This window comes from Stigmatopora argus, chromosome 12 (assembly GCF_051989625.1).
Source record: "Stigmatopora argus isolate UIUO_Sarg chromosome 12, RoL_Sarg_1.0, whole genome shotgun sequence".
In the NCBI taxonomy this organism is placed as follows: domain Eukaryota; kingdom Metazoa; phylum Chordata; class Actinopteri; order Syngnathiformes; family Syngnathidae; genus Stigmatopora; species Stigmatopora argus.
In genome coordinates this window covers 7,970,278-7,981,633 of record NC_135398.1, presented here as the reverse complement: position 1 = coordinate 7,981,633, position 11,356 = coordinate 7,970,278, and the positions used below count along the sequence as shown (strand labels likewise).

General features: G+C 44.3%; 1 protein-coding gene and 1 long non-coding RNA gene across 3 annotated transcripts; one reads left to right on the top strand and one right to left on the bottom strand.

The window, feature by feature from the left end:
• Positions 1-14: 14 nt before the first annotated feature.
• LOC144085358 (uncharacterized) lies at positions 15-2,601 on the top strand. 2 transcript variants are annotated; one of them, XR_013304096.1, is made up of 3 exons: positions 15-156; positions 296-1,619; positions 1,921-2,601. It is a non-coding gene; the product is annotated as an uncharacterized LOC144085358 (long non-coding RNA). The 2 variants fall into 2 exon arrangements; XR_013304095.1 differs by having other exon boundaries at positions 36-152.
• On the bottom strand, positions 943-4,369 carry ptmab (prothymosin alpha b). The gene is made up of 4 exons (XM_077614527.1): positions 4,202-4,369; positions 2,868-2,933; positions 1,945-2,115; positions 943-1,576 (listed from the first exon to the last, which is right to left on the bottom strand). The coding sequence occupies exons 1-4, from the start codon at positions 4,244-4,246 to the stop codon at positions 1,532-1,534; spliced, it is 327 nt and encodes a 108-aa protein (XP_077470653.1). The 5' UTR covers positions 4,247-4,369; the 3' UTR covers positions 943-1,531.
• Between the last annotated feature and the right edge of the window lie 6,987 nt (positions 4,370-11,356).

Below are 11,356 nucleotides of genomic sequence, written 5' to 3'. Positions count from 1 at the left end.
AATAAAATGCAGGTGCTCAAGGTACATTTCCAATTCGGGAGATGATGGAATATTTTAGTTTTTGAGTTTCGTAATTTGAATTTATTTCATATTCAGAGACAAAATTTCCCCTTTGAGGCGTTTTGTATCCTGGATATTTCGCATGTACAAAGGTTGGTAAGTAGAGATACCATTGTACATGCTTGAATTAATAAAGAATTGAATATATTTGGAAGTTTCGTATAGAGTATCATGCTGTAAAATTTGGCTCAAGTGTGGTCGACTTTAGCTACTAATGCGTTTTCATGTCCTCCAGGCCAAAATGGCTATGATTGGCAACATTCTTTCTGGCAAGAACGAACACGTCTGACGCTACTCCGCCCAAATACGTACGTGGACGACTATGAAAGCGGCTCAAACCAAACCGAGGTTAGTTATTATTGTGAAGTAAAACGCTCAGAACTAGGATGAAGAAAAAGGATTTCTGTTTACTAGAATAAATAAAATCTATCATAGCAAACTGTGAAGATCTTAAATATTTTTGAACCTGCCACTAGGGGCGCTCTGTAGTAGTTTATCCACAGAAGCAAAATTTATATCATTTTTATTCATTTATCATAATTATGTAGGAAAGTAGTTGCAATATACATTAATGGTTAGGCAATCTGTAAAGATTTAAATGAGGATAAGAGTGAAAATTCAAATACAATTGAAAAATAAGCTTTGGAGCAATGGTTAAGCACACCAATAAAGGATACAGCTAAAAATTAGAATTTAGTACCACTTTGTTTTGAAATTCTAAAGAGAAAATGAATTATTTTAATGTCCATATATGTGGATGGCAGTTCTGATGTTTTTATTTAATGACCTAAAAGTGTGCACACATGAAGGAAAATTGAGAAATTTGTGTATTATGCCCCAAGGTTATTGACTGTACAGACAAAGAAGGCACACAGACCGAAGTAGAAGTCACAAAATAAAAGTCCGGTTTATTGTCAAACAACAAACTTTGCACATACATCAAAACAGGCGGCCAGAAAGCAACCAAAAGAGGGGGGTTTAAAAAAAAAAAAAAAAAAAGACTTCTTTTCTTTGGCCTCCCACCATACAAACAACCAAAGCAAAATTAAAATTAAAAAAAAAGAAAAAAGTCCTTTATGGTACAGCTAAAGTACATACATTAAATTTACTGGAATGCTCTGAGTTGAACAGCTGAAGACGGATTTTCTGATTACGCGGTCAAAGATGGATGGGGGAGATGAACCAAGCGCCCGTTTGCTGCCCCGCCCCCTTTGCCAACAATATGTACAAAAATAGAAAATGTAAATAAAAATACAAACTAATTCCCCGCTGTTGTCGTTGAGGCCCGAATTGTGCGTGAGGATGGCGGACGTGGGTGGGCTTTCCTCGTTGAACTCTGCTCGCCAATGACCGTGTTTTTTTGCCTTTTGTTTGGATCCGTTTTCTTTTTGGATGAGCGACCCTCCCCCCTCCCCCCGGAAAGATGAGCGACAGGAAGCGACCCGAGCGGGGCGCCGCCACCGCCGCCGCATCAATCGTCGTCGTCGGTTTTCTGCTTCTTGGTCTCTACGTCGTCCTGAAAAGCCATAAGATTGGGTCAAATCTCTGTGCTGATGACAGTGAGAGACATCATTTATGCTAAGTGGTTTATCGTTTTTTTTTTTTTTTTTTACCAATAATTGCATTTTTTCCTGGTATTGTCATAATTTTCAATACGTATTTTTCCAGATTTATTCCTTTTCCTCGATTGATATTTCGGTTTTTACAATTTTTGAATTCCACTTGAGAGATTTATTTTTTCTGTGTAGTATTTAGAAAAATATAGCTATAAATTAGTATGACTTAAAATTAAAAATATAGAATAAATTTGGGGATATAAAAGAATGTATTCTTTTGTTTGTTTTCAAAAATCTTTTCCAGCAAACATCTACTTTATTTAATCACCTCGTCATCGTCTTCGTCGTCTTCGGCCGCCCGCTTTGTGCCGCCCTCCAGCTCGTCTTCGTCATCCTCCTCATCTTCCTCGTCACCTTCTACGTCGTCTTCCTCGTCCTCCTCGTCCACTTCGTCGTCCTCCTCGTCATCGATCTCGGGCTCGCCGTTCTCCTCGTTCTCCTGAAAGGCCACATTGATTCATTGAAAATATTATATTAAAAAGACTATTGAAAAATAAATATTGTATTTTTTTTAATTGCATATTTAAAAATTCATAGTTTACTTAGTTTAAAAAAATCACAATTTTAGGTCATATTTGCTGTTCTAGTTTGAAAATACATTTATTTATTAAAAGCAACAGATAAAATACGTTTTTTTAAACCTAATATTTCAGAAAATAAAACATATTTGCATCTGTAAGTTTACCACTACTTGGTAATGTCCAATCCATTTGAAGTGGGGGAGTGGCCGCCTCCCCTTACAACTGCTACTGACTCTAATGATCCATTTAGCCAAGGGCCAAAACAAAGGAAGTTGCTAAATGCTTAGGCACGCCTAATATAGGGACTTGCTGTCATTAGACCACACCCTTTCTCAATACAGAGCTGCATATCACCTGATATGCTTCATTGGTAGGGGGCTTTCGAGCAAGACAATGTGAATAAAGAGGAGCGTGTGGCCAAACTACTCATTTGCCTAATAATTCTGCTCTCCCTGTTGTTATCAATGTGATCCACTGAAAGTGCCACAATGGCCGATCTTGTGTTCGAGCCAAAGTCATCTCTGATTATTTAATAAGCAGTTCTTAAAACAAAACACGTCTTTGTATTAGCGAACAACGTCATTTGTTTCCATTTGGACACATTCACTTTGCTGCCATCTTGTGGCACTTGGGGGCATATCGCGACATCCAACATCATCCTCTCTCTCACCTTTCCATTGGTGGCGGCATCTTTTCCGTTTTCTTTCTCCTCCGCCAACTTCTTGTCTTTCAATTCCTAAAAAACACAGAAAAAAATCTTGTTACTTTTAAAGACACCTGTTTTACAAGCAAAACATGGTCGTAGCGTAACCGTCATTTGCGCGCCACACACCCTCCCCTCTGCCTCTTTATCTTAATGGCTTGTAATCGGATACTTTGCCGGTGCATTGTGGGTAACGTAGTGCACCGGGCGCCATATGTCAACAGACACGCCCGGGAGACGCACTGCAATAACCACAATGCAAGGCGACCAGTAGAGAAAGAGAGAGGAAGCCCGGGGGGCGCCAAATAGGGAGGGAGGGGGAGGGGTGACGTTTTTTATGAGGGGGGGTGACGACGACGACGACGAGGAGGAGAGCGCGCGTGTAATAACGGAGGACAATAGAAGAAGACACATGGCCGACATCACACCGGAAAAGTGGCGCTAGTAGCCCAAATCCGACCGTCGGTCACCTCGCGTTCGTTAAAAGCGCCGCGAAGCAATTCGACACGCCACGAGTGTCAAATACGCCCCCCCATTTTTTTTTTCCAAAATGAACTTCCCCGTCCGAGATTGCGCGCGTCCAACTTGAGCAGGTTGTAGAGCCAACACAAAGCGCGCGCACGACGCATCACACCTCCGCTCACGCACGAGCGCACACACACACACACACACACAGAAGTGCGCCGCATTCGCCGTCTTTTATTTTTTATTTCAAGAAAAGTTTCCCAGGGAGACTCGCACGCGCGTAGCGGAAGCGCCGAGAGGACGCGAGCGAGCGCCGAAAACAAATAAACAAACAAACTGGCCGGCGCGGTCGGTCGGCGATCGCCATTCAAAGCAACTTTCGGAACCGGAACCGAGCGCCGATGGAGAGCGGCCGGCCGACCGGTCACTCGGTCCCCCGCCACTCGGCGCGCGTTCTCCGCTTCTTTTTTTTTCCTTCCATAACCCCCGAACCCGGGCGCTCTTGGCTGGTTCTCCGCTTCGGAACCGAGCCGCATGTCCAAACAAAGGCGACTCGCACGCGTGCAGGCGGGAGACAATGAACCCGGAGCTGGCGTCATTCCGGCCGCCGAGATGCTCGGCGAACTCGCTACGGCTTCCCACCTTCGTACGCCCCGACGAGCGCGAACCGCGAGCACGCCGAAGTAGGGGGAAAATGATTATTATTTTAATCCAAATGACGCGCGAAGCTTTGTGGAGGTGAGCCGCTTAGCGAGCCGAGGACGCACGCACGCACGAACGAACGCACGCGCGGACGCAGTCAGCCCAAATGAAAAAGGAGCCCGAACGGGTCCTACCTTGGCCGACATTTCCGAGACCGAGTCCACTTTGGCGTCTGCCATTGTTTCGGGTGACTAAAATAAAGGAGTCTGGAACAGAAAGAAGGACGAAAGAACTCCCGGCTGATGGCGTTCGTTCGCTGTGTTATTGTGCCGATGGCCGAGCGAACTGGAAGCCGAGTGCTTCTTATAGGCTTGTGGGCGGGGCCGCGGCCGGCTGCCCCGCCGCTCATTGGCCGCGCGGGCGGCAGAGGTGTTCTCGGCTGGAACAATGGCTCCGAAGCCCGAGCCCCCCGGGCCGCCGCCCCCTCCGTCCCCAGCGGTCGCTCGTCACTTTTTGCCCAGCAAAATGTCAAGGCGACCGAATTAGGCGGACAAAATGGCGGCCGCCTGCTCCTGGCGGGCTTTTACACGGCCGGAAATCCCCAAACGTCGAGTTCTGTACCTCGGCTCGAGCGCGGGTGACGTTCGTCCCCGTTTCATCGATTGATGTCGGGGATAACCAATCGGGAGACGACTCGCGGCCCCGTTTTACCCGCCTCCGCGGGCGGAGGGAGAGCAAATTGAGTGGAAAGAGGAAAAAATGTTGACTTCTATCGCCGGTTGCCGCTTGCGTTGAACGCGCCGCGTCCTCGCGTGTCCGCCTTTGATCGCGAAAAAAGCCGGAGGCGTCGTTAGAACGCCAAGTGGAGCGCCAGCGCCAGTGCCGCCGCCGCCATTTGAGCTTTTCCCCTCGCCCCTCCCTCTCTCCTTTCCCCGGGCGCCATTTTGAGCCTCCTCGCCTCGCCACCGAATGGCGTACTAAACTCCTCTCCTGCTCGTCTTTCGTTTGTACCAGATAAAAACATTCGACGAGACCCCCCGTGCGCCATTTGCCTTAGTCAAAGCCAAAAGACAACGTGAACGAGACACGGTGAAGTGAGCGAGGACTTTGACCGAGTGGCCTCGTTTTCGCCTTTGTTGGAGACAAAAGTGGCCGAGGTGGGGGATAATAAAAACAAAAAAAAACAGTGCGACATAACACATGCGACAAGTGCCCCCCAAAAACATAAATCAACCAAGTGGTGTGCTCGTGAGGTGACACAAGGGCAAACATGGTTTTCTCCTTACCGAATTTTGCACACATCCGCTTTTACAAGCGAAACATGAGAAGAACAAAGTGGCGCAGACGACGCCGCCATTACGCGCTGCTCGTTTTGGGGGGGATGGGATTCACTTTTGAGTAATGCTCGCCAACCAACGGCCGGCTTTGACAGGGGAGTGGCCGAGGCTCACGACGGCTCCCATTGGCCAGGTCCTCGGTGAGGTCGAGCCAATGGCGAGCCTCGATTTGCCCTCTCCGCCGTCAGTCATTTCAAAATGCTGCGGCGTCGGCCAGACGGAAAATGTGGCGTCTGGAATTCCGCTTCGACTGACGAGCTTTCCCATTTCGAGCGCACACAGTTTGTTAGCGCTGCTTTTGTTGTCGCCCAAATTTGGCTACCGAACGTTTTTTCTCTTACATTTGGTACCCGATTCAGAACTTGAACATTTTCCAGAAATCCACATAATGCAGGCTCGGGTTTTCATTAGCCCAAATGTTCACTGGTCTACTAAAACCTCACGTTTTTGACCCCAAAAAGTTCTATTTATATCCAATTACACATTCAGTCTACAGAATTACATTCAGTTAAAAAAAAGTCTTATGGAGGTCATCATTGTTAACAATTACTGAATACTTAATGAGAAACACCCCTAAAATGCCCCCAAATTAACATAAAATATAGATTAGTTAGCCTAGACTTGTCACACGATCAACAGAAAGTAACTCAGAATCAACAGGAAACAACCCCCAAATTGCCACAAAATGACTCAAAATTAACTAACTCATTGAACTTACTGGCTGCCTTTGACGGCACTAGACGTCCAATCCGTTTTTTCCTGGGAGTGACGAATGAACTATAACCATATTATTTGGTCAGGTCTTTTTTAATTTTGTGGCAATTACAAGTCATTTTGTAGTAATTCCCGTGTCATTTCCTGTTGATTTGGGGGCATTTGATCATCACTTCATGCCGTCTCTGACAATTCTGGGTCATTTCCTGGGGGCATCTGAACGTTTGTTTACCCCTCCCAATCCAAATGGATTGGACATCTGGCACCGTCAATGGCTTTGAAACATTTGCATTCACAAGCTGTCCTCCCAGTTTAGATAAATTGGACGCTCATCGTCGTCAACGGCAGACATTGAGTTAATAGCAAATATTCCCTTATTTATTAAAAAAATAAAGTTTCATTTTTACATTGTTAACTACAAGTAAACATTATTATTCTTCACAATTAGATTCTACTATTCGACCAGTTTGGAACAGATTGTTGGCAGTTCCATTCAGTTCAATGGGGGCAGATGTTCCTATCTTTTGCTCATGTGGGATTTTGATTCTTATTCTCTCCTTTCAACACTTCTTCTCAACACCTCATCATGGTCTTGGATGCTACCCCTCCACCCCAAACCTGTTTGTCCCCATTGTCACCCAAAGCCCCCTCTTGTTCCTCCTTTGTTCTCCAGTAGGATCTAGGATCTCCCAATCTGTTCCTATTGTTCAGAACATCTCCATTCCCATTTCTATTTATTCTTGCCCACTTCTTGTGACTTCTCCCTTCTAGTCAAAAGGGATTGGACGTCCAGCGCCGTCAGTGACACTTAGTGAGTACCCAAAATGTACAGGACTTTATCCCAAATGAATCTCTTGGCTTTTAATCACAATAATGGGGAGGACCAGCTGTGATTGCTAATATTTCAGTGCCATTTTACCCCCTTCCAGTCAAAGTGAATTAAACGTCTAGCGCTGTCAATGGCGGCGGGCAATTTACCTTATCTGGCCCACATGGGATGTCACGAGGTCAAATGAATTTAACCTCCCTGCTCTTTGCGATTGTTCCTCAGAGCGTCTCCTTGTTCCTCCTCATCTTCCTCTTCAAAAAGTGGAAGAGTGGCATTGTCGAGACTTGTTCCGACACCCCCGGGGTTACTTGCGGTGCCTGCTCAACAGTCCCTTCCTTCATCTTTACCGGTGAAGTTTCTACAAGTTCTAAAAATTCTGTGGAACATCAACAAATAAAACATGTTGGTGAGTTTTCACAATTTCAGGACCTTTTGACACCCCCCCACAGACACACCCAGACAAAAATTCACACCAAGTGAAATGCGCAAACGAGGAGTACATGTGTGATGCTTTGCTGGTAACGTTAGCATGAGAAGAACACGCATGACAATGGGAGTCGGTGTTGTCTTTACAAGTCCTTTGGGGTTAGTGTGTGTGTGAGACAACTGGGGGAAGGTCTCCCTCAGGTACGTTTATTCCTTTCAACACAACCTTGGCGACTACACGCCGAACGATCAGGTTTCAGTACCCTCGTGGGGGGAAAAATGGATTCGACTTCTGTCTGTGTCAATGGCAGCTAATGAGTAAACCCATCTACGATTTTTTTTTACCCATTACCGCACTGAATGTCTTTACTTCAAGATTTACAAAAAAGAACAATGGGACAGCCTTAAGTGAGCCGGGAAAAAGCGAGGGTTTACTTTTTATCTTTTCCACTGAGGTTGAAGACTGTCTCCCCCTGGTGGCAGCGTGTTGTAATTGAGTTCGCCGACCTCATTTGGACTCTTCATTTTTGAAAGCAATCTTTCCCCGTGAGGCCCTCTAGTGGTGGCGTTCCAGACGTGTCTGGGGAGAAGAGAAAAAAAAAACGTTATGAACTCATTAGCTGCCATTGACGGCGGCAGGCGTCCAAACAATTGGGACGGGAAGGTGAAGTGAATGAACGAATGATGGCACTGAAACATGAGCAGTTTTTCCAGTCATAATTTGAATTGGGGTTAATAATCGCACTTTTTTTTATTAGATAAACATTACCTCATGACCAATGAATCTCTTGAGTAAATGTTGAGTTTTTGAAAACCTAAATGACTGCAAATTTATAAAAAGCCGGAATTGGAAAAACAAGTGATACCACGTGCAGCCACTGGATGGCGACACACTAGCGCGCGTCTCATCCAGGTCAAATATTCAGCATTGCAGTAAAATGTAATTCTATGAGCAAAATATGACACGACAAGCCACTAAATTGGCACAGGGTACGCAAATGGTTTTTTTTGTTAAAGATTAAATCATAATTTCCCAATTGCAACAAGTAAAAAAAGTATTCCCTCAAACTCAGAAGCACTTGCACGAGTTTCCAAGTTGATTTATGAAAATGAAAAGTCAATAAAGAAATGTTCCTATGTGTCAAGTTAATGCGATTGTGTGTGGGTGTGCACGACACACACAAAGACACTGCAGCTTTTGTTCGGCCACACACGTACATGCACACGTCGTGAAATGGCGGCCGTGGGTAATGTGGAAAATGTCCACTGGATTCCACAATCATTGGAGCGGATTCACTTTTCCAATATATATTTTTTTGTCACCCTACTCTGTACCCACGTATGAACAAACCGTGGATGTAGATTAGGAGACTGAATTTAAAAGTTTACTAATCTGTACATGTGGGTGCAGATTACTAACCCGAATAAAACTATACAAATCAGTAACCACCGATTACTATATTGTGGCTACAGATGACTAAACTGCACATACAGTTTACTATATTGTACCCATATATTACTAAACTGTGGGTGTTACAAGACTATCCACATGTTACCAAACCATGCTACAAAACACAAAAACAAAAAACTAAAGTTTGCGCAAATATAACTTTCGTGTTTGACATTTTTAGTTGTTTCCTTGTGAACATAGTCGCAGCTGGCGAAAACGTGTTGGCCTTGCCTTTAGCACTGCTAATCTGCATTAGCATCACTGTTAGCAACTGCTTAGCATGTTCACTAGCATTTCTTGCCATGTATTATGTTAGCCTCCTCCTCTCTTCCAATTCCTTGTAAGGTTGAAAGAGAAACTTTCCAAGTTCCAGCAGGGAGGAACCCTACTTCACCAAATTCTATTTTTAGACAAACACACCCGCACACATACAGTAGAGCAGCACAGGCGTGTTTGTCATGTGGTTTTTGTTGTGACGTTTTACATATTTCCACCTCTTTTTCCTATTTGGTGTCTTTCTGGACCACACTTTGTAGTACTAGGACATTGTTTGCGTGAGACTTGTCATCAGAGGTCGTCTGAGAACAAACCACACAACACTTTTGAAGGTTTCCGAGAAAAGGGAGCTCACAAGGCCACACAACAGATGCTTGCTAGTCTGCTAAAGCTAAAGTTGAAGAAAACAATTTGGAGGTGTGTGCCTCAAGTGAAGAATGAGGAAGAAGAACCATGACAGGAAGTGCGCAGTCGCGCACAACCGTCCTCACTTCTTCTTCCCGCAAAATATAAACGACATGTACGCACACGTGCAATACAGTTGCAAATTCACATATGTACACGTTCACATACCAAGGGCGTCTAATTTATTTGAACAGGGAGGGAATGTCGAATATGAAAGGGTTTGGACATCTATGGCTGTCATTAAAAAAATGAAATCCCCCTAAATAATTGCTCGCAGGATTACAAAAATTATATATATATAATTTATATAGTTTGTCATTTGGATAATTAAATACAAAAAAAGTGTGATTTAAATCTTTTTTTTCTTTATTTTGTATCATTTATTTCTTTTATTTGTCTTTTTAATTTGTTACGGTGAATAGAAATGTTAATTAAATTCTAGTTTTGTTTTCTTCTTTAATTCTTTCAGTGCCACTAAAAGAATTGAATGATTGTCTGATACGGAAGTCAAGCAGTATTTACTGTTGCGATTTTTTATCTTAAAAATACAGATGAAAAGGAATCATGTATTTTTGAATATTAAAAAATACTCACCTGCACTGTTAATGTGATTTAACAAGTGGAAATTACTTTTTTAATACATTGTGCCTTGTCGTTTATTCAGATATTTTATTCATTAATATATAAAATCACCTTTTTTTCTGGTGATTCATTTTCCGTACCATTGATGACGGCAATAAACGTCCAATCCATTCCCAGTTGAACTGGATTAATCATCTGTTGGCACCAAGAGCAGTCAACGAGTTAATCTTGAAAGCGACAAGTCGCCCTCTGCTGGTCGCCAATTAACACGGCATCGACCGTTTTTTCTTAGCCAACGTGACGTCACTATCACCATGGAGACGATCAGATGAACGCTGCTAATCTGGCCTTGTTTCCACATCGTACACAGTGGGAGGGACTATTTAGGGGGCGGGGTCACGGCTTCCGAGGGATCAAAGGTGTAAAAAAAAAGGTCGGCGCTGCAGCAGGAAGTGGGGGCGGGGCTTACGGGCTGCTGCGAGGATGCAGGAAGGACACCAAAAGGACACACAAGTAAAAAGACGACACACGTGTCGGTGACTGAGAGACGATGATGAATGAGCCGGTCTGGGCAGGTTTACCTGTAGAGTCCTTTTTCTACTCCGTAATACAAACTTTTCTGAACAAAAATATGAAAGAGATAAAGCACTCGCGAGATAAGTACGCGATTGGACTCCTGTACTAAAGTACAATCTTGTACTTGTGAAAGAGTAACCTGTCATTTGCTAATGCCAGAATGAATAGCAAATGGAGATTGATGTCGTATATAGAGATAATTACACTAAATAAATTAAGGTTGCCACGATTAATAGACAATCAACTACGAGAATAGTCCAAATATTATGTGAATCGCAAATTGGGTAGACAGATTTCAACTTTTAGCCCTGTCGTCTGAACATAATTTGGTGGCATGCATCGTGCGACAAAACACGCGCCCGACCCATCTTCTCAACCTGGCGCCAACTCCCCTTGGCGCGCCATTATATTGACGTCGGATGGGAACCCATTGCGCCACCACAAGAAAACGTAGCCGCTCTGAAGGCAGCATAAATATATCCTGGCTGCAAATGAGTGACTATGATATCCCCACCACCATCAAAGACATTTGGGTCCCCCCCCCCAAACATCATTCAAACGGCAGCGAAGCTCACCATTGGCTAGCCGGGAGGTGTGGAGGGGCGGCTAGTGACAGCCAGTCACCATCTTGGTTCTTCTCCCAGCCACTCCCCTCCGCCCCAGAATCACTCAGCCACCCTCATGAATATGCTCTCATCTATTTCCCTCATTTTTCCAAAATGGAGGTCCCCCTCCCTTCCACGCCGCAGCCGCT